At 41.9% G+C, this 23775-nt stretch overlaps 1 protein-coding gene across 28 annotated transcripts; it reads right to left on the bottom strand.

The window, feature by feature from the left end:
• Nucleotides 1-1303: 1303 nt before the first annotated feature.
• tnnt3 (troponin T3, fast skeletal type) lies at nucleotides 1304-22506 on the bottom strand. Of its 28 annotated transcripts, none has more exons than XM_012960736.3 (17): nucleotides 22412-22506; nucleotides 19170-19205; nucleotides 18846-18859; nucleotides 17542-17556; nucleotides 16500-16511; nucleotides 16070-16087; nucleotides 14357-14422; nucleotides 12986-13006; nucleotides 11068-11086; nucleotides 10081-10126; nucleotides 9835-9951; nucleotides 8837-8914; nucleotides 8357-8470; nucleotides 8021-8130; nucleotides 7642-7732; nucleotides 5392-5432; nucleotides 1304-2041 (listed from the first exon to the last, which is right to left on the bottom strand). In XM_012960736.3, the coding sequence occupies exons 2-17, from the start codon at nucleotides 19187-19189 to the stop codon at nucleotides 1990-1992; spliced, it is 834 nt and encodes a 277-aa protein (XP_012816190.1). In that variant the 5' UTR covers nucleotides 19190-19205; nucleotides 22412-22506; the 3' UTR covers nucleotides 1304-1989. The 28 variants fall into 28 exon arrangements, with proteins under 28 accessions (XP_012816190.1, XP_012816191.1, XP_012816195.1 ...); XM_012960737.3 differs by lacking the exon at nucleotides 5392-5432 and adding an exon at nucleotides 4674-4714; XM_012960741.3 differs by lacking the exon at nucleotides 12986-13006.
• Between the last annotated feature and the right edge of the window lie 1269 nt (nucleotides 22507-23775).

Below are 23775 nucleotides of genomic sequence, written 5' to 3'. Positions count from 1 at the left end.
AGTAAGGCTCTGGTTTTACTTTCATCAGGGGAATGCATCAAAATATATTAAATTCTGGGAAAGCATAAAAACTGAGCAAGATGGAATTTACCTGTGTGGGACCACAGAAAACATGCAACGATTCCAGGAAACCATAAGAGAAGGTGATAGAACCTTTTCCATTGATTTCTACAACTTTCAGAGAACCCATTTAGATGTGTAAATCGGTCTTACATGACTCACATATAAAATAGGTTAGTAGGCCAAGCACTTGATCTATTGTTAAGACAGCTGTTGCAGTTTTTGGATCAGGGACTGTATGTGGTTAGCAAAACCATATTGTCCATTGATGTGCCCTGTTGAGTGACTGGGCTGAACTTTCTTTCTCTGTATGGGTGTAGTTAGTGGGGACTTGTTAATCTAGACCAGTGCTGTGCTTCTTTCCAAGTGTTAATACTGTTACATTTTCCTTTGATTTCTATAGTTATCTGGAGAATTGTCTTGGATGTGCTCTGTGTTGGAATTGAGCTCATTTGCTGACATCATCATGTTCTTAAATCCCTTTTAGCCTGAGCCAAGCCCACCTGGCTCTGCTGCCGGCTCACAGTTTTGGAGTGACTGTTCTAAAAAGTAAGGCCTTAAAAACAAACTGCTCGAAAAATATTCCCAAACTGTAGTTTAGGTTTTATTTATTTCTCCCTGGTATTTGAGATTTTTACTCAAACTGTCTCTTGTCCGTTGAGTCTTTGTAGACTAGATGGCCAAAATTTGAGACACCCATTCTAATTAATAGAGTCGAACCCACAGCCGTCGTTGCCTACACAGGTGCCTCTATGTACATACCATGACATTCAGTTCTTATTGCTTTGTGGCAGTTTGATAGGACTTTTTGCCCTGTCGACAATAGAATGACCATACAGAATGGGTTTGTAGAGATAGGAGTGAAAGTTCTTGACTGGTCTGCACAGAGCCCTGACTTCAACCCAACTAAACACCTGTTGGATGAATTAGCGCACCCAACACCAGTGCCCAGACTCTTCTGTATGATGGGAAGCAAATATGTTTAACAATTTTCCAACATCTACTGGAAAGACTTCCCACAAAAACAGAGGCTGTCTTAGCAGCAAAGAGATGACTAACTGTATCTTAGTACCCTTAGTTTTGAAATAATATGTTTTGGCAGACCAGTGGCAATGTAGGTTATGGATATGTTTATCCTGGAAAATGACTGACTAGACCACTATTTTGCCAATTCTGAACTGCAACGGCATTAAAAAGGACCACCCCCACCCAGTCATTAGATATAGGCACAACTACACCTTTATCAGTATGAGAACTGTTTAATGATTTACAGGGCACAGCGAATGCAGACAATCATCTGCCAGTTATTGGAGCTTGCTATAATGTCTATAAGAATGTATCTTGTAAGAATAGAATTTGCCAGAAAGTTTGAATGCAGGCTCCAGTGGTTTTCTGTTGCTGAATAATATGGATTGAGCCTTAATGCATTGAATAGGTTGTGTTAGTTAATATTCTACTGTGCTTACCTTCAGCTAAGGAAATAAGAGACCACATAGTATAATTAACATGCCTAATCTACTAATCTTACTGTATATTTATTATACCACCTACCATCGTTCATCTTTAGATCCCCATATCTCATAGCAGAACACATTTCTCCTACCCTAAAATATGGCTTCCTCACTAAACATGCCTTTCCGACCTTAATCTGTCCTTTTCTTTGTCAACTTCACGGTGTGGAAGTAGGTTTATGGGCTAATGTCTGTATAAAGTGTTCCAGTAGCCAGCAGGTTGTTGGGGTAAGAAGCATCACACTTTATTTACAAAAGGGAAGAGATAATAAAGCAGTCCACAGAGAGAACTTGGTGGCACAAAAGGGAAATGGCCCTTGAGGGTGCATGGAGTGGAACCAGCTTCCTAAACGAGTACTGAAGAAATGGCAGAAAGGGGCTGCTCTCTGTGAGGACCGGGTGTTGATTTCGAGTTGATTTACTTCCAGCGGCCCCCAACTTTTCCTTTGCCTCCAGCTGCCTTCTTGCTGCTGTTATGGGGGAAAACAAAAGGACAGTGATTAGTCACAACTAAGGCTGCTGTCTGAAACCCCAGCACAGAAAGTAATAGAAAGAGCATCTTCAAGGCAGGGCAAGGAAACTGTCACTGCTCTGATTTAAAGGGGTAGTTTACTTCAATAATACTTTTTTAGTATGTTGTAGATAGTGGTACTCTAAGCCAAGATATTTTAATAAATTGAGGTGGGGATATACTCTTTCAATCCTTTCTGTGTTTGAGGGCATCAACCTTTTTTTCCTCAGATCCCTCCCCCCTTAAATCACACAGCAACACCAGGCATAGCCACTTACCAAGTCTTCTGGGATTAGTCTGAGAGTGAGTCTGTACATCCCCACATGCTAGCTGCCCCCCTTCCAGTGGAAGGCATGCTCAACTTAGACATTGGCTGGTGCCATCACATTGGCAATACCCATCAGGACTCGCTTAAACAGACAGGCACTGGTCCAAAAAAATGCAGTTCTGCCATGTGCTGCCCCTTCAACAGAAAGCTATAAGCAGCTGGTATTTTTGGCACGGCTTTTCAATATGACCTGTGCAGTGCCACAAGTATAGCTGGTTTATGAATAAGCGAGACCTGTGGTTGAGGACAGCAACAGTCTTTGTCTGAAGTACATACTGTACCTGCTTTAAGAGTCAGTGAATGATTAGCGCTTAGTTCACGTACTCATCTTCAGCGACACATAGGGTTAAACTGGAGATATCTGGTCAGGCTGCTGATATCACATTGGTAAGATATCAGCTAGTCACAACTCTCCCATTAGGCCCCCTGATATCTCATTTGGTCTATGATATCATGGTAAGCATCAATATCATACCATAGCTGCAATTTGGTGAGTATCCATTAGGAGTGGCTGCAATAAGCGATAGGAGTTAGGCTTCATACCCATGTAAGGTTGGCACAGGCAAAAAGAGAGCGCAGTTTTTAATGTTAAGCTTTTTGCCTGTTTAGGAGGTGCTATAAATTGCTTGGTTAAGAGTTGCAGAGCATCTGTTAGATCTGTTATAATAATTACTTATGGGACGGGGAAGTTGCAAAGGGCTGATATGCAAGTATGGGTCATGCCAAAGACCACTGTAATTCAGCACGCCATTGCAATGCTCTTTGGGAAGGAGTCTGGATCACACAGGGAAGGAGTATGGAAAGAAGTTATGCAGAGATTTGTTTGGACTGAGATGAGTATAGTACCATGCACATGTTCTGGTTGGTATAATGATTGGCTGGATTAATGTGTTGACCAAAATGTAACTTGTCCTGGTTAAGCCTAATCAGGGACTGTCTTTGCCTTTGTATGGATATTGGTGGGAACATTAGCTCATCTACTGCAATAGGACCCCTGTGGCTTAGCTTTGGGTCACATATTTCTTTTTAAAATCGAGGTGTGAGCTTCTTACTGGGTCAAGCAGACCTAGTTATTCAAGTGGTATCTACTTATTTTTAAGTAGGGTTTGTGTTTATTTTAATTTTCTATAAATTTCCATTAAAACCAAAAAGCATCAGTTATTGAGCAATGAAAAAGTAGGAACTGCATACTGAAGGCTTTCCATATGGGCTTGGGTAAGAGAAATGCATGTAGACATTTTCTCAAATTGAATGTGTTTAACCGGTAACAGTGTCGGAATGGCCCACCAGGGTACCAGGAATACTTCTGGTGGGTCCTTCTGCTCATCAGCCGCATTGCTTTGTTTGCCTATATCATGGTCATTGCTCATTTCTGTAGGAGAGAACTGGGAGAAGATATTGAGGGAAGATGAGACGAGTGCATGTAAAATGAATACAGAAGGCGAGTGGAGAGTTGAGGGAACTTTGTTGAGTGGACTTAATGTCTAAGGTCTTCTGGTGGGCCCCAGCCACCTGACTTGTAACGTTGGGCTGGTCCAGCATAGATGTTGCCTATTTCAATATGTGTTGGGACTGGTGTGGCTCTATTAGAACCTCTGATCGAGGCTGTAGCTCTCATGCACATCTACATTTTTCACACAATTCTGATCCCTACGATTATCATTTCACTATAATGCAGTCTCGAACACATGGGTCCATGCAACCTGTGGTATCTGTCTGGGAGAGGCAAACAGAGTCGCAGCAGGCTACAGGTCAGTGTGTTCGTAAGGATAAAGAATTGCATCTCCCTTTATCCTTATGAAAATGTATATGATTTCCATGCAACCAATTTGTCCAGATTTATTTTTCTTTATAGACTTTGTTGCATGGAAAATGCATATCACATGATAAGTCGCATTTCAATCAAGTTGCATCCTATGTTCATGCTGCCAGATTTGGACAAATGCAGAAGGAGCAAACTCATTGATGAACACGAGGCTTTAGGGAAAAATTAAGTGGAGTAAGTCTTTTTTGGGGTTGTATTACTTTCCTCTCCCCACCCCCCAAGGAAATACTGGGAACAAGAGCTGAGGCATGCTGGGGTTTGGATTGCAAAAAGCATGGAGTTTCCAAGTTTAGAGGAATAGGAATGTTAAAAATCAGGATTGAATGGAGGGGAGGCTGGGACTGCGCTGAATTTTGGGAGACCTATAGACAGGTATGAGCTGGAATTGGAGGGTGCGATGGAACTAAGGTGAGTACCAGGGCAAGGTGGGCTACTCACTGTTTCTGCAGCTGATCAATACGATTCCTGAGGGTTGTAATCTGTTAAAACAACATATATCCCATTTATCCTGGAGTCTTTTTTTTTTTTCTTTTTTTTTAATTTCCCCCACTTTTTGCACCCTCACACCTTCTTTTAAGGGCTGTGGGATTTATACTGGAAACCTGTTACCTGATCTCCTCTTACTAGGACACAGCTCCGATCTGTGAAAGTAGAGAGTGGCAGACGTGCCGTGACTGTGCTCATAACACACATACACATATTCAGGCGTGTGGGCCAAAACACAGTTACTTACCTTGATATAACACCCGGGCTGGGGCCAACAGCAGAGACACTTACCCCTCCACTTAATTCCCGTAAAATGAAGTGACTGGCACCAGAACCGCAAGACACCTTTCCCTTCTGTAGCTTTATTTGATTTATATATTTGTTTCTAGATCTAGAAAATAACCAGCCTATGTTCCTAACTCTATTCCCATTATTAGTTAGATAAAAGCTCCCTGTAAAGACATGATTGTCCTCCTTGCTTCACACTAAAGCATGGTGAATGTGACTATCCAACAGGTGCTTGCAGTCCTGGTGTGCCACTGTGCTATGTTCCGTGCTACTGTGTCTCTGCTCCAACCCCAGTCCCAGTCGTACCAGTTTCTATGCCTGTGACATGCCTGAGTGCACATTTCTGTGCTGCATCCCCAGCTGAAGGGGTATCACTACTTACAACTTGGAGAGTTCCTCTACTCTCCTGTGCAGAGTCGTAATCTAAGAAAAACCGATAATGATGTGAAAAGGGGGCACTGGAGGGAGTTACCCAGTATATACTGTTCTGTAACTATCCTGTGATTGCCATATACATTTGTGTATGATTGAAGCCTAGCAGAATGTTAGTATTATAATAATGGTAAGTCTAAAACATTTGCTGAGTACTACCGAAAACCTTTCAATACTCTTCTGAGGAAGAGCGGTGAAACATTTCAAGATTATTCAGCATGTCCAGTTTCTTGACTTTTACCATTACTAAATACTGTTTATCACAGCCTGGATGAAAGAACAACATAAAAATGAGCTCCTGTTGCAGAGTTGTTCAGATGAAGGATGAACTGTTTTTAAGACTACTCGAGCAACTAAATAGTCTACCATTACCTGAATGAATAAACATCATAAAGAGGAGCTTCTATTGCAGAGCTTCTCCGATGAGTGGTGAACCCTTTTCAAGCAAGTTTAGTTGCTTTAGACCTACCACTACTAGTCTATCATGACCTGGATGTATAAACACCACAGAGATGCTTCGATTGCAGAGCCATTTGGATCAGTGGTTATATGTTTTCAAGACTAGTTGCTTTAGACCTACCACTACTAGTCTATCATGACCTGGATGTATAAACACCACAGAGAAGCTTCTACTGCAGAGCCATTTGGATCAGTGGTTATATGTTTTCAAGACTAGTTGCTTTAGACCTACCGCTACTAGTCTATCATGACCTGGATTTCATGACCACAGAGAAGCTTCTATTGCAGAGCGACTTGGATCAGTGGTTATAATGTGTTTAAAACTATAGAAGAAAGTCTAGTTGCTTTGGACTTACCACTGCTAATTACTGTCTATCATGCTCTGGATAATTGAAAACCATAGAGAGGAGCTTTGATTGCAGAAGTGTAACAGGGCAAAATGCAAAACCTAAAACCTTCTGCAAGGAATAGTCAGGTACTTATCCTATTTGGTTGAATGACTGCAATAGGTACTAGACCAAGAGGCATCTATGCACACATGATTATTCTCCCCCCTGTTTTTCCAGAGTTATTTTTCTGCACTACTCTGCACTGCTTACCCTATGCAGGACTAATAACACTGTATCTGCACTGCGCAGTCTACAGATAGACACAGGATGGTACATAACATTGGTGGACAGCTGGGATTACACATTGAGGAGCCTGGTGCATCCAGTTAGTGATTTATTGGTAGGCTTCTATTTATGGAATGTTAATGGAATGTTCCTGTTACTGAATGTTCCATAGAATAAGTCAGGCATATTCCAAAATGACCTTGAACAGGCTATATATATAACAAGAAGGAAGGAATCTACAGGCAAACAGAATGTTCTCTAGAACTTGATGACAGTAATAGAATTATTTACAAGACCACTTTCGTGGAAGCATAAATAATAACCAGTTCGTTCTTTGAGTGATCCTACGTAAGGCACGGACAACTTAGTGCTCTCCAGATCTTGTTAAACAGCATCCCCCAATATGCTGTTGGTCGGGTGCTGGGAGTTGTAATTTAACATCAAACATAATACAATAGGAAACAGACTGGCGTATCCAGAGACAGATAAATCATTATAACAGGATGACAACAGGATGCAGTATAATCTATGGATGATTTATGGCAAGGCAGTTTTATCCTCTATAAATGGAGGAGCACCTGCACTGTCATACCCTTTAAATAGCCTCTCAGCTACTATAGCTAAATATACACAATGCGTAGCCTATAATTAGCCCACTACTGGATGTTCTGCTTACAGAACCCCGTGTAGATTCATTACAGGTATAAGCTATATCCATATGTATAACATGGCACTGACTAGTGGTATCAAACCCATGGCTTTGCAGCAAACTACAACTGATATGCACTCCATAATAACCCTTTCATACTGGAGGAATGTTGGGTTTGTACTTCCCAACAGAACCTTCAGGAAAGGACCTCAACAGACTAATGTGGTTTTCAACTGATTAAGTTTTCAAACCTGTCTTATAACCATATGGCCAATTTTCAGCCATGTATCAGTCAAGAAGGCCTCATGTATGGGCCAATAAGCAGCCAACTTGGTCTGGAGGAGCCAAGTTGTTGGCTTATATCGGCCCATGTGTGGCCAGGTTTGCTTCCACCTACAGTGGACAGGGCAGCCATTTGCAATAAATGGTGCATTAAGGTACAACTCAAAGTTGTCTGCAAATAGTATTCTTACTGTACCTCGTATTTCTGTTTCTTCAGCTTCTCTCCCATCTCAAACTTTTCAGACTCCAACTGGTACAGCCAGTCCCACATTTCCTTTGCCTTTTCCCTGTGATCAACAAATAAAGAAGCGAGGACTAAAACATTGACCTATTTTCACTAAATCGATTTCCATGTTGTTAGATTCTAAACCCACTTAAACCTTATTTAGGAGCAACTACCTTGATAAACATGACACCCTGTTTGTTATCCAGCACCTCATTAAACTGTGCACAACCATGTCTAATACATATGTGTTACACAAAAGCAAAGTCCACAGGTTGTATTTAGGAGTTTGAGTGCCGGGGGAAGGGGGGATATTTGTATCTGTATAAGGGACTAGACAAATCCCAGTTACCTGAGCTTGTCATCATTCATGTGGTCGACATTCAGTGGTTTGCGACGGTCAGCCAGAATCTTCTTCTTTTGCTCACGGGCTGTCTGCTTCTTGCCTCTCTTCTGATCAGCCTGTAAGATACCAAAAAAAAAAATGAGGTCAAGGAACCTCTTGGAGATCAGGAGACCAAGGAAGCTCTTCTGTTCATTACTGAACTTTTAAGAGTTAGCGGCAATTGAATAGTTTTAAAGAACAGATGAAGACAGACAAATGGGCAAGCTGCATATTTTACTCTATAACATGTCATGATAAGTATCTATTGCCCATTCATTGCTTTTGAACTTCAGGTTTCCTCACCTTAGCCAGGTAGCTGCTGTATGTGGCACCCATGGAGGACAGAGCCTTCTTCTTCTTCATGTCATCCTCTGCACGCCTGATGGCATCCTGTTCCTCTCTTCTTGCCTTCTCTTCCTATATCAAGAAATAGAGTATTGTAAATTGACCATTCTATGGCAGTGGTTGTTGGCTTTGTCAATGTAATGGCTTCTTTTAAGGTCCAACCTTTCCCCCTGCCCCACCCCCCCTTAGCTTATAACGAGGGTACAGCTATATATAAATTTCAGTGTATAAGAGAATCAAGAATATGTAAGCTAGTAAAAGTTTTTACCCCAAATCTCACTCAAACTGACCTTTAAGCTGGGCTTTTAAAGGTTTTCTAAGAGAGCATTTAACCAGGTCTCACCCAAACACTCATCCAAGCTGAACACTTCATGCAACTGCCCCACAGTTTGGGGGTTTATATCACTGGGGATTCTGTTTCTGGCCCCCCATACTTACAGCCAATCTATTCTGACGCTCCTTGTCTTTCTCTGCTCTGATCCTCTGCTGATCAGATCTCTCGGCTCTGCGTTTCTCCTGAGGATCACACAGAGATAGGTTAATCAGTCATCGTTCAAAACCAGACAAGGTGCTAAACTGTGAGAATTCAAGTTCAACAAGGACAGCATACCCATTCAGCAACAGGACACGCCAAAGCCCCTGATGACAGGACTGTGCAAGTTATTGCAGTTATCTCAGCTGGCAAGATACCAGCACCAGGCACACCAACTGACAGGATGAGGATAGGTGGACTTCTCTCATTCCCATTGCTTAAAAATGGCTTTGCAGGAGTCTTGGCACATTGTTAAAGCATGTTAATAACAGGGGGAGCTAGCTCCCACCCAGTAAACTAGTCCATATCACTAGCTTGAATATGTGCCAGTTAGTACCACAGTCCTAAAACCCTGGCATGGACAAATCTTCAGTACTGCTAAAGATGTTCAGGTTTACAAAGAGGAGGACAAGCAACGGAAGAGCGGGAACTTCAGGAATAATCTTATTCTTTTTTTATAGGACTGTGTGCATACACATGCATTTATCGACCCTGTACAAATGCACATAAAATATCTGGAGGCTTCAATTTTGCAATAGTCATATTCATTTCCTCTCTACAGCGAATTTGCAGTATATATAAATGTGGGAAAGTATTTCAGAATGGGATTTTTCAAAACAGCATGGCACAAGGATGCTACCCAGTGGACTTATAAATGTATTACAGTTTGCTTGAACTTTCTCTTTGGCTTAGCATTTCCCATTAGTGAAAAGCATGTCCTAAGCTATTTCTGTCCAACTAACAGCTGTGGGCTGGATGTAACCCTCCAAGGGATATTTAAGGGCCCCAGAAGTTGGACAACACTATCAAAACAATGCACAATTAAACTTTACAATTCATGAAAAGGCGGGCATGCAGAGCTCCCAGTATCCCAGAGCACAAGGTTTGATAATGTATCACATACAATTCTTTCTTTCAGGGCAATGAGCTCCTCTTCTTCTTTCTTGCGGGCCTCAAAATGTGTGTCAATCAGAGACTGTAGTTCAATCAAGTCTTTGTTTTGTCTTTTCTTTTGGATATCCTGTTGAAAGAAAAATGGTGAGATATTGTAAATTGTGAGATTGAAATTACGACGGAACTACGAGCTGTCCGCCTTTAGTCTGTTATTATTCCTAGTCAATGCTATCTTCGCCTCAGTTGTGCTACTTACATCAAAGTCTACTTTTTCTCCCTCTGGGATTTTAGGGGCTGTCAGTCTAGAACACAAAAGGGAAAGAATTAAGCAAGTTGATAAAATGATGGAATTTCTCCAAAAGATTCTCCAAAAACAACTCTAAGCTTATCTAGAGAACTCTTTTTGTCATGTTTGCTGGAGAACATTTCTCTTGTTGCTCAACATGGCCAACACCAAGTATCAAGGGGACTTAGTATTTTGATCCAGGGACTGGTCCGATTGCCATCTTGGAGTCAGGAAGGAATTTTTTCCCCCTCTGCAGCAAATTAGAGAGGCTTCAGATGGGTTTTTTGCCTTCCTCTGGATTAACTAGCAGTTAGGCAGGTTATATATGGGCATTAAGGTTGAACTTGATGGACGTGTGTCATTTTTCAACCTGACTTACTATGTTACTATGTATTTGGGTAGGACAGAAGAAAGTCCTAATAGCTGGTGTCTTAGCATGACAACTTGTGAAATAAAGTTTTATTGTTATGCTATGTATGAAGTGTTGAGTAAAAATGGTTGGGCACATTACGTATAAGGCCATAATCATAAAAGTTATGGTATATCTAAGATGATGCATTCTCCGTTGTCATTCCTGTCTAAATTATCATCTATGTTTGGCTAGTCGGGGTTTGTGTTACCAAACTGTCTATAGAAAATGCCATGATGCCATACTAGTTACCAGAGCAATTTAGTGATAGGTATGCTGTTATGTACAACAAAGTAGGCCAATAAGCTAAACCTCAAGGTTTTCTATTTATAAGAAACCATAGGATGATGACCTCTGTTACCACATATCTATGAGGTCAGCATGAGATCATGAAAATGACCAGGAAGAGGCAACTGCCGATATTTCTTTATCATGCAGCCCTATGGCCTGATCAGTGGATTTGTTCATCCATATTTTGATTGATATGTTAAAGGCCAGCAGGATGACATCTTTATGGAGAAATAAGTTATTTTGAAATATTCACTTACTTGGGTTTTGGCTTCTCCTCTGTTGAAGAACATTGGATATGGAAAGAACAGGAAAGAGAGAAGTTAGAAAAGGACATCAAACACATCAGACATGCGGAGGAAGGGGTAATAATGCAGGCAGGGAAAGTAAGGGGGGTGCATGACAAATTAACAATCAGATACTGGAGAATATGCAGTAAATGAAAAGCATCTGTGTAAGGAACCCTCGGTTTTCACTCAACCTGGTCTTTACATTTCCAGCTGATTTCACTGGGCAAATGTGGCATTACATCTAAAATTCCAATGCAGTATAGACTGTAATGCAAGAGTAAGGTGTGTGCGGGCTTGTGCTGCCCCACCTGGGGTATTATCACAAGATGCTTTTCCACACTGTTAAACCATACTAAAGGCATTAGATGAGAGAAGACCACAACACTAAGATCTGGCAATCCTACGAAATGCACTTAATGGTCAGTGAATGAGTCAGCTAAATGACCACAGTCAACCTTTGACCTGTCAGACAGATTGTTGTTAAATTTCCACAGGAGCAAAAGAAGAAACGTTAGTTATTTAACAAGAGGGGAGTAAAATGTAAGGAGAACAGACATTATATCTTCATCCAGAGGTAATGGAATGTGACAGAGAGAAAGAATGTGTAAGTCAAGGGAAAAGGGTAACGGAGTAGAAATGGAAACCATAGAATTAAACTCTAAATCTTTATACGGTTTAAAAGAGCTACAGGGAGCTCTACAGCCATAGCCAAAGGCTACTCCTGTCTGTTATAAAGGGGTGTCTGTTTTAGGAAACACTTCTATCACATGCAAGCCCATAGTGTCTTATATATAAAGGACACACAGATATATTACAGGCAGAATCATGATGATGGGATAGGACTTGATTGAAGTCACCTATCAGAATACTCTGTTTTAGAGTGTTTCATTTTGATATCTTTCAATTAAGTCAAATGTGGGCATCACTGGTCTAGGTCTGTGTGAGGAACAGAAGGAGATTGATAACATAATGCCTTACAGTAATGATAATGATAATAGGAATATGGCAGTATGTACAGGGCCCTTGCTACTGGACCAGTTATGAACTGGATTGAGTAGAAGAAACCATAAATATATTTAGGGGTGAGAGTAGACAATCCCATGAGTGAATTTGGCTGGGGTGGGGGAGGGTTCACACAGCAAGTGGTTGGAATGGGAAGAAGGATTGTAGAAAGTGTTGAAAGGAAACAGCACACACAGGTGTAAGAGTGGGGATGTGTTGGTGAGCAGAACATTGCAATAATGTTCTACATATTTTCCCCAACAGTTAATTCACAAGAAATTGGGGAAAAAATCTCAGGATCGTTTTGGTAGGAAAAAAAAACAGGTTTGGCCAAAACTCCACATTACTTTTAAGCAGGACTGGGAAGTCACGTTGCTCCTATCTGCTTTTGAATATTGTGCAGGCCTAGACTATTAACCATTATCCCTGGAAACTACAGGAAATATGTATGTGTGCAAATTTATGGGGGACCTATGTTGCTGCAACTTCCAAAATCTTTATGCAGTTTGGCTAGTAATATATATGTAACAAATAATGTGAAATCAGGGGACTTATGCTCTGGCAATGGTTGCCAAGACACAGCAATTCAAGTAATACAGAAGCATTCCATAAAGAAGTGCATTTCATACTGTCCCTGCCGATTGGATGATCTACTTGGCCTTACTGTTGGTACAGCTTAACTCCCCCTCCTGTATCTGGGTTTACATAAAAGCAGACAACGGAGAGCAACGGACTCCACCAACCTAGAGGTGAACCTAATGTATAAAAAAACTGCTTAGGTCCTAAACAATCGTAGTGCTTTGGCCCAACCTGTAGAGTTAGACGGAGCGAGGGAGAGAAAAATATATTTTTTTTAAAAAAGTGATAAAGAGCGGAAGTCAAATACCATCATATTCTTCACCATGTTCTGCAATTAAAAAGAAATTATTAAGTTCACCTTGGTTCCCGAATAAGAAATCAAGTTTATGAAGACAGAAGTGCCACGTTCTAGAGGTTCCTCATGCACAGAACTTTGGTTTTCATGCATGTCTCTATTTCGTACCAGACTGTGTTCCTCACACACACAGTTTCATCTTACATTGTTTATTCCTGAAATCATTCAGTAGCCTTCTCATCAAAGATTCTTCTCAATACTCAAGCTTTACCCCAACCCCTATGGATATCCTTTGGCCAGCTAATACTTTCCTTCCAGCATTAAGATAGGATGGAGATGTTATGAAGTGAGGCTACCTTCTCTATGTAAAAGTAAGGCCTCACCTTGAGTATGCAGTGCAGTTTTGGGCTCCAGTCCTTAAGAAGGATATTAATGAGCTGGAGAGAGTGCAGAGACTGCAACTAAACTGGTTAAGGGGATGGAAGATTTAAGCTATGAGGTGAGACTGTCAGGGTTGGGGTTGTTTTCTCTGGAAAAGAGGCGCTTGTGAGGGGACATGATTACTCTGTACAAGTACATTAGAGGGGATTATAGGCAGATAGGGGGGGTTCTTTTTTCCCATAAAAACAAACAGCGCACCAGAGGCCCCCCCTTTAGATTAGAGGAATGGAGCTTCCATTTGAAGCAGTTTAGGGGGTTCCTCACGGTGAGGGCAGTGAGGTTGGGGAATGCCCTTCCTAGTGATGGCAGATTCTGTTAATGCCTATAAGAGGGGCCTGGATGAGTTCTTGAACAATCAGAATATCCAAGGCTATTGTGATACTAATATCTACAGTTAGTATTATTGGTTGTATATATAGTTTATGTATGTGAGTGTATAGATTGGTAGGTGTGGGTTGTGTGTGCTGGGTTTACTTGGAAGGGTTGAACTTGATACACCTCTTGCCATATTTAAAGCAGATATGCAGCAGCCATGCAGAATAAGCATACAGCACGCTGCTGACACCCTAAAGAGGAAGAGCCATGCAGGATCCTGGCCTTAGGGCAAAGTTTCCATTGGATAAGGTATGTAAAGGATAATGGGCTTCCTATATAAACCTATTTTAATCATTCATTTATAAAGATGGTATCTATAAATGTAAATAAGGCATCTCCACTGCTTGTATTTATTGGGCATTTTCTGTACTAGGTCTATGGAATTGGTGTCAACCTTTAAGCTTAATGTGAAGAAAAACACTCACATGTGTTGACCTGTAAAGGTTTAGGGAACTAAGGCTGAGGACCCCAGCACTACACACTCATTGCTAAAATATCCCTCAAGTAGAACAAAGAATACATCTCTCCATATTAACCTACTGGAGACTGGGGTATTCATGTTCTTACCTTCCTCCTCAGCCTCCCCATAAGCTTCCTCCTCTTGTGGTGCCTCTTCCACAACTGGTTCTTCTTCTTCACAGGTATTGCAGGCATTGTTCAAGCAGCAAGCAGAGTGCAGAAGGTGCAGGGGCAAATGGGGTATTAGGAAGCAGGCGGGTCGGAATAAAAGAGAGGAGAGAGAGGGAGGCCATAAAAGCCAACGCATAATTAGAACTAGGCGGATTGTAACGGGATGCAAGCAGCAAATGCTGCCAACCAATTAGTAGCCAAACTGAAGACTTTGGTACAGAATGAATATGAATGCCAAAACGCATGGCTTCAACAACAGGGCCTATCTATATGTAAGGTCTACGGCACACAGGGCATAGTCTCCACCAGCGTTTTTTACCTCTTGTAACAGGCAGATTCCATTTAACTCAATACAATGCAAGGGCATATTTGGCTGCTGAGACTATACCCCATATGCCAGGTCAATAGACCTAAGAAAGCAAAGCTACAGAGACAGAATATAACTTGCACCCAATAAGCTTTGGAACCCAGTGTTGCTTTCTACTGTTTTAGGTCCCTAGTTACAGAAATGCATCATCTTTATTGACTGGGATGAATCTCCTGCACATGTTGAAACCATGCATAATGACATGTATATTTTATTTACATTGCATTTTCAGTTTATACACTATGGACCCTATGGAACAGTTGTCGTAACCAGACGCTGGACCTGACTATGCACATGCTAAGGGTTATCTCCTCAATCTATGGATACACTGAATTCAGCAAATAATCATTGCCTAGTGCCTTAGCCAAAGTGTCTGGCATAAATTTGTCAATTCCTAGTTAGTTGTCATAGCAGCTTAAAGCTTTCTTTGTGCCATTGCCCAAAGGACTTAGGACACAAGGGCATTTGGTGCTGTGGTTGCCATGCAATGAGTTCCAGAAGGCCATTATGCAGTTGAGTCCTATGGGATACAGGGCATGGTAACTGCTTCACCAAACACTAGCTGTGTCTGCCACTTGTGGTTACCCTCACACTCTCACACAGTGGGGGTACCTTGTGTGACTTATCCCTAAAGCTAACAATATGTACTATAGTAGAATATCATTATGGGGTCAAGTCAGGGTAGAAGATTGGACCACCAGCTCAGCAGGCAGTATAAAATTTCTAATATCTTTTAAACCCCTTACGAGCCATCAACTATCTGCATGCTGGGATGATAATGATCCAGTTGTGACACTTGCAGACCCCACTCCATGTTAGCCTATGGTCAGGCATATGGTGGACTCAGGACTTATTAATGTCAGGAGTGGATACGGGTCATCTCTTTTTAGCTGATGTCTATGGATCCACCTTATGGACCCTTTGTAAGTTATAATATAATATAAAACATTCTGGGGTTGCTATCCTAGCATGCAATGCGTTGACCACAAGGTCGGCAGGCTGTATCTCCATGTTAGCACATTCCAGCCGCAAGATGCATTTCAGGCACAGTGAGCTGGAATGGCACAGCAGGCTACTAGCACAGACAGCAATGATAGTCTCATAGACAGAGCCACCAATGGGGCAGATAACTAATGGCTTATTTACCCAACTCAACAGACAGGCCTGAAGGCACTAAGACTGATTTTATACTACAACAGATATCAACTGACAGGTATAGATAGTGGTAGAGGAATACATAGTAAGGAATGCATTATGGATGAAAGAAGGGTCCGGTCACATACCTTGCTCCTGGCTTTCTTCTGCAGAAGGCGAGGGAAGCAAGAAGGAGGAGAAGAAAATGCATTAGAGAAGCAAGAAAGCAAGACAAGGCACAGAATAGCTCACAGCTAGCCCCTTACTGGCAGAAGAGAATAATAGGGTGGCACAAATGCCAGCGGAGCATTGTCCCCAGACACCAAGGGGCCCAGGAATGTGTGGTGCAAGGTAAGACAAGAGTAACTAATGACTGTACGAGTCGGAGTATCTCACAGGAAAGGCAGGACTTTCAAGGTGGCCACAAAGGCTGGTCCCAGGGCCACCACAAGATGAAAGTGTCAGTTTATCACTAGTGCCAGATACATGTAGGCTATGTTCCATGCAAGAGAACGCTCCCCTCACCCCTCTTCCCACAGTAAAACAAATGCAAATGTCCAAAGGGACCACACAACATACCTTCTTGTGCCTCTGTGGGTCGCATAGTGAGATATGACGAGGGAGGCAAAGAAAGCGAAAAAACAAAGCAGAAAACATTAGCATTGCGCAGCGGCCACAACATCGCAGAGACGCAGAGGGTGAGAGTCACACAAAGGAAATATGGGCCCCAACCTGGTGCCATGGTACCCGCTGCTGAGAGGCACCCTGTACCCTGTAGGCACATAGCCTAACACTCGTGTTCTCAAATGCATTTAACCCTTTGGCACCCACATAACATGGGCAGCCAGCAGGTTAAATAAAGAAGACATGCTGGTTAGACCTACTCCAGGATGCTCTATTCAGTAGTTAACAGGTTAATATATCCCGGTTTTGGGGGGGAAAAAAAGAAGGGAATGAGTTAAGGAAAGGTGGTTTAGGAAGTAAAACTCTTAAGAGCAGTCTGTCCAAATCCACAGTCTCGATGCTTTTTAACAAGAGGGTCTCCGTAGCTTGGGGCCCCCTACAATGAATGTGTAATGGGTGGTAGTTAAACATTGGGACCCTTGACCCCCTTGTCTATAACATACAGGAGACTGTGGATGTAGCAAAGTGACAGACCCTCGCTCTTTCAAACACACACCTCATTATAAACCATGGCTGGCCTAGACAGGCCACAAACCAGGGTCCAAGTTAGCATTGTTGAAAGGCTGGTACAAGTGGGGAGTATAGAGGATACAACCCTTTCACTGCCAGAGAAAAGCCTGCAACACCTTGCTGCCATGTTCCATTGACTATGAGCTATAAATCTTTTTTTTCCCAGCAATAAAATTTATAATGAGGCAAAAAGTCAAAATGGCCTCTGAGAAAGGCCGAGATTGTGGGCTGCGTACACCTGTAAATGGCACAGCTGGAATTGCATGGCTGTGATATAAAAGATATGATCTCCTCGGTACTGCACATCCTTCTGGCATAGAAAGGGTTCATAGAAATTAGTGACATTTTATTGGTCAGATAGGGAGTAACGTCATTCTAGAATTAGAGATTGAAAGATGGAGTTGGGGGGATCACTTCACCCATTTACCTTCTTCGTATTCTTCTGTTTTGGGGAGGCGACAAAACAAAAAACAGAAAAACAAAGGAATATGTTGGACTTTATAGCAAAAGCAACCAATTTACATAAGGGGTTTGGGCAGCTGCTGCTGGTCTGAAACACCCATCCTCAGTCTGAGAATGCTGGGAGCTGTAGTTCAGCAGCTGCCGGGACACCCCTGGCCTACACACAGCACAGCAATAATACATAGGGACAGGTACACACAGAAAGGCTAAGCTTGTTAACTCATTCACTGCCTGAACCATAACAGTAAATCGTAGGTGACACGGAGGGGGGGAAAAGAAGGGAGTACACTTGGTTAGAAGCCAAGATTTGGAATCGTTTCAAGTATGGGGATAAGAGTTATGGGGAGCTATAGCTGAAATGATGGGGTCAGTATCTTGGGCACAGAGAGAGTTAACTGTAATTATAGAGAATTAAAGCTGGAAAATAAGGAAACAAGCAGGACTTAGAGCTGGGTAATAGAGAACTGGCATTATAATGGTTAATATATAGGTGTATACAGAACAGTAGGAATTTAGGGATTTATTTAAAAAATAACATATAAAAATAGCAGTATTAAAGGGGTTAATGTCTAGGTTACTGGAAGCTTGAACTGTAATTATGTGAATGAATGTCTGGATTATAGGCTGAATTCAAAGGAAATATAAAAATGAATAATGAAGATCATAGGTGTAATAGGTTGGTTATTAAGAATATTATTCAGTGGAACTATAGGGCTCAATATACTGGGATTACAGGAAGAAAAATCCAGAATGAATCCTTGGAATTACAGAGAACAATGCCTAGAACTGCAGATATTACTAGCTGGGATATTAGTGAGCAATAATGTCTTATTTGGGGTAATAATAGAAATATTAGATAATATTATACGTCAGGCCGTGGCAGTAAAGGGTTTAACAGCAATTTAACAGAAAGACGCGGCACAATAAAACTAGAAGACACGTCTGGCTGCTCCTGCGTTTGGACCCCAGGCAGAAACTACAGTTACAGATACAGTCCAGCAGGTGGCAGCATAAGTAGCGCTGAGCAACCTATTAGTAGGATGGAGAGTTACTGAGTTAACTGGTGGGAGAGAGAATTTGAAAAGCAGAAATGATCAGCTAAAATGATAAAGTGAAGGAATGAGACAGGAGATTAATAAGATGACTGTCCCTGCTGTTAGAAAGAAATGAGTGAAATAAGTAGAGATAAAATTAATTGATTAAAGAAAACGCTATCAGCCTTAATGGTAACTATTGGCACAGTTATTTACAATACAGTCGCTCACTTACCCTCCACCTGTTCACTGTTGGCAGCAGAGCAGGGGCAATAGAGAAAGGGGGGAAGAAAAATAAAAAGATTCTGGTTAGTTTAACCATCTGAGGCATGAGTTCCAGCCCTACTTTTAGCTAGGGGGCAGCACTCTCACTACTATTATATCAAGGGGAAGTTAAGGCTTCTACAAACATTTATTCATTGTATTTGCCTTTACATTACAACAGTCACTCTGCAGTACAATGTATATATATTTATAGTGTTCCCATAATGGCAGGGACTGCCTGGGTATGTACAATGAGATCTACATTTATTGCAAACAAAGCTCAGGGGTAACTTACACTTCCTCTGTGTCAGACATGATGGCTTTTGGTCACCTGCAAAGAAACAAAAGGGGCATAAGACGGGAATTTAAAATGAGGCAGCAACCACAAGAAAAGAAGATTGGTTCCTCTGCACTGCTGGTTCTGCCCTTTGAAACAATGTAGCGCAAGTAGGTCTGATAATCAGCCGGCTTCTGCTACCTTGTTTACAAAAGTCAGAGCCATCACAGATCCGGTTTTCAATAGCAATTATAAATACAAATAGCTTCAAAACCACGGGATTCGGATAATAAAGGGATTTTGGTATATGACCATTTATTTTCAATAGGCAAACAATTTATTTTTTGGCTTTACATGCCCTTTAAACCTGGCTTTGTGCATTTATATTCACCTTTATGATGTACCCTTGTGGGCAATGTGCCAAGTAGGGTTCTTTTGAACATGTATGAGAGAGACTGGGGAACTGTGGCCCTAAGAGAGCCCAAAGATGTACCATGCAGGGTCTAGTGAAGTCTCTGCATGTATTGCCCCCAAGACTCCCCTTAATACTATATAATAATATATAATAACTGATACATTTCTGAAAGTATTAGAAGACACTGACTGATCAATACTTATACCCAAGAAGCCAATCTATAGAGCAACAGACCTCGTGCCTAATGCCCTACACTGTATCTCTATGGGTTCAGGCACACAAGGAAGCAATGGCTGAAGTGGGAAAGCATTAGGGCTGCAGAGAGAGGCAGCAATAGGGACATAAGAAATTCAATCTGTAAGCATATGCCTATACCTGAGACCCAGTACATCAGGTTATAACCATTAGAATATATGGAACAGAGCTTAGCCCAATGCACCCCCCCCCCCCCCCCCGTGTACCAATAAAACAGTAGCCACAAGACTGACTACTTTGTTTCAACATATGTAACCAGCAGTGCAGAAAAAGAGATAGGCAGACTGATTTCAATAGCAATGGAACCTACAAAACACTAAAAATGAAAAATGTGTAATAAATATAGGAAAGTTGCTTATATTTGCAATTTATTTTGATTTTTTGGGTTTATATTTTAATAATGATTCCTCTTTATAATGGCCCAGTAATATATTGCATTCTATATGCCTGACGTAAGCCAATTTGGAAGGTGCACCCAGGGGCTTGTTCCATGGCTCTTGGGCATAATGCCTTAAATTCTTGCCAAGTGTGGGGCCGGACAGATGGGAATGACACTGTGTCCCGCTGCCTATTTTAGGTTGCCCTCTCTCAGCAAGGAAGATCAGAAGGCTGCGTGACTCAGATGTTACATGAGATGGCCAGGCGGGTGTGGGGGACAACTGGGCATTCTTGTCTATTTCAGGACCCCAGGGAATGCCCTTTAAAGGTGATGGGAACCTGTAGGGAGGGCTTTATGGCCAGGGAAATATGTAGGTCAGGCTGTCGTCATGATCTGGAATAAAGGTGAAGTTATTGGCTCCCTGGTAATGTATAGGAAAAGGGAGATTATTTCAGTGCATTGGGCAAGGTATGTGTCCCTATCAGCCATTCAGCTGGGCAGCACAATAGGGTCCCAAGCGCCATTAGCCATGTGGCCCTGCCTGACATCACTGCGCCAATTTTACTCTCAGCAGAAGGCGTTTCTTTATAAGGAACACAGGGATAGGTACCCCCCAACTACAAGGTTATTGTATGGAAGAGCCAAGGCATTTTCCAGTTTTACTTCAATGTCTCCACAAGAGGGAGCTGTCTGAGTTAAACTGAGAAGGCAGCCAAAGTTAACAACCAAAATGGAATATATATACATATATAAAATATATTGGGGCTCTCATGGGGTTATACAGAGTTGCCCTCTGGCAGCAGCAATACATTATACAGAGGGGCACAGTATAGAGTTCAGGCAGCAGCACCATATGACAAGACTAACAGCTGCTAGTGGCCCCTCACCTCCTGTCTGTCTGCTCAGCCCTTATTTATGGCACACATAGAGCAAAAATAGCCCTCACCCAGAATATAGACACATCCCATAATGGCTAATAAGGATGCACAGGGCTCTTTAAGGAGGTTTACTTTAGCCCCCAATCCCTACATTTTTTCTAGTGAGTAATTCTATAGAATTTTATTGCACACTGTGACTAACCCCCAATACCCCCTAGTTCACCCAACATATGGTCTGCAAGCACCCATCTATTTGCCCCTAAACCCATTACATCAGCATGAGTAACAGTCTGCAATATCATTCTTATGTGCTCTTCTACTTGTTTCTAGCCAATGGGAAAAAGCTATTTCGGACTATGCTACTCACTTCCTGGTCACAAGAATGTAACCATTTAGGACTGGGGCAGCCCTGTACATAATAGATAGATAGATATAGATAGATATAGATAGATGTTGATTATAGAGATAGACAGATTAAAGAGATAGACACAGATATATAGACAGATAACAAGGTAATTTGATAAAGGTAGAAACCAACCCACGGATAGGTAATGATAATTATAGCCACATTGCACTTATCATTATGTATTAATACAATATATTTGTTGCTGGAATAACAGAACATTTGAGCAGGCATAGTGGCTCAATGGAAATGCTATAGAAAGAAACAGCGGGCAGATATATGTACACAGATAATCTTATTTAATCCAGATTAAACAGGTGGCCATACCCCATTGGCACACGTCTAGAGTTTATCTATGCCAAGCATTAGCCTGACATCCTTAAACCCAGCTGCTATGGTGGGCACCATCTGCTACCAAGCCCCTATATATATATCATCTGGGAATGGCAAAGCTGGGCATTATGGGGCTCCCTAATTCAAGCCATGGCAGGCTATGTACTGTATTGTAATGGTGGCAGTGCCCTGTGGGTAAGGTTGGCAGAGGCTGCTCCTGGGGTGCTACTGTGCCAGGGTGAAGCGTAAAGTTTAAAGTCACTCCAGGTACAGCAGAAGCAGTTGTTGGGCGCCCAAGAGAAATGAAGGGCCCAGGGGGCACTGACTGATAAGCAGTTTCAGTGTTTGTTCTTATTCCCAAACAATTTGGCTGTGGGTCCCAGTATATTCTATGCAACATCTTGGCCACTATAGCAGCTGTAGAACTACAACTCCCAGAATCCTACATGAACTCCTTGAGGCATTGTGGAAGCAGTAGTATTTTGTTTCCTTTAGCAGGTTCAGTATTGTTTGGGGGGAAATGATTCCATTATCTTTTTAGCAGTCCCTATTGAGGGGTAATTTCCAAGCCCCCCTATTCCACCCTACCTCCCTTACCTGAGGCCCGAGAGAGAGCAGCACTGGGGGTCGCAGCAGTTGTGAGACTTTTCAATCGCCCCCCGGGCCTGTTATGTCTGGCAGTTATACCGAAATGTGATCCGCGCCCCCGCCCCCCGGGAGGCACCGCAGGGGAGGGGCGGAGCCGGGAGCAGCTGTCTGAGCCGGGTTATGGTGGGGAGGGGGCGCGGTGCGGGGAAGGGGCTCAGTTTACTCCCTAATTATAGCCGGGCCAGGACAGCAGAATTTGGAGATGTCCCCCTGTGTGAGTGCAGGGAGTGCGGTTATAATAAGCTGAGCCCCTCTCTGCAGGGAAGGGGGTGGGGGGCAGTGGCTTTTTTTAACCCTGTTTTTACTCACCTAAGAAAGAAATCACGCCCAGAAAATAAAAAAAATAACCCTGTTTAGCAACATTCCCTGCTCTGTTAATCAGATCACTATTGTGGGCATCATAGACCCCCTAATATTTTATCTGTACCCCTCCCTGCTGGAGATTGTTCCATGTACTTTCCATGTACAGGTATGGGATCCCTTATCCGGAAACCAGATATCCAGAAAGCTCCGAATTCCGGAAAGCCTGTCTCCCCATAGACTCCATTTTAATCAAATAATTCAGATTTTGAAAATTGATTTCCTTTTTCTCTGTAATAATAAAACAGTACCTGTACTTGATCCCAACTAAGATATAATTACCCCTTATTGGGGCAGAACAGCCCTATTGGGTTTATTTAATGGTTAAATGATTCCCTTTTCTCTGTAATAATAAAACAGTACCTGTACTTGATCCCAACTAAGATATAATTACCCCTTATTGGGGCAGAACAGCCCTATTGGGTTTATTTAATGGTTAAATGATTCCCTTTTCTCTGTAATAATAAAACAGTACTTGTACTTGATCCCAACTAAGATATAATTAATCCTTATTGGGGCAGAACAGTCCTATTGGGTTTATTTAATGGTTAAATGATTCCCTTTTCTCTGTAATAATAAAACAGTACCTGTACTTGATCCCAACTAAGATATAATTAATCCTTATTGGGGCAGAACAGTCCTATTGGGTTTATTTAATGGTTAAATGATTCCCTTTTCTCTGTAATAATAAAACAGTACCTGTACTTGATCCCAACTAAGATATAATTACCCCTTATTGGGGCAGAACAGCCCTATTGGGTTTATTTAATGGTTAAATGATTCCCTTTTCTCTGTAATAATAAAACAGTACCTGTACTTGATCCCAACTAAGATATAATTACCCCTTATTGGGGGCAGAACAGCCCTATTGGGTTTATTTAATGGTTAAATGATTTCCTTTTCTCTGTAATAATAAAACAGTGCTTTGTATTTGATCCCAACTAAGATATAAT

This window comes from Xenopus tropicalis, chromosome 4 (assembly GCF_000004195.4).
Source record: "Xenopus tropicalis strain Nigerian chromosome 4, UCB_Xtro_10.0, whole genome shotgun sequence".
In the NCBI taxonomy this organism is placed as follows: Eukaryota; Metazoa; Chordata; class Amphibia; order Anura; family Pipidae; genus Xenopus; species Xenopus tropicalis.
Note: the sequence above shows the minus strand (reverse complement) of the source record. Positions and strands in the feature narration are given on the sequence as shown.

Excerpts from the sequence above, each read along its gene's own strand:
- tnnt3 (XM_012960736.3), bottom strand. The coding sequence starts at position 19,189 with ATGTCTGACACAGAGGAAGT. Across the intron at positions 8,131-8,356 it reads ACAGCAGCTACCTGGCTAAG|GCTGATCAGAAGAGAGGCAA; the intron begins GTGAGGAAACCT and ends GGTATCTTACAG. Across the intron at positions 5,433-7,641 it reads TGAAGAAACAGAAATACGAG|ATTACGACTCTGCACAGGAG; the intron begins GTACAGTAAGAA and ends GGTTTTTCTTAG.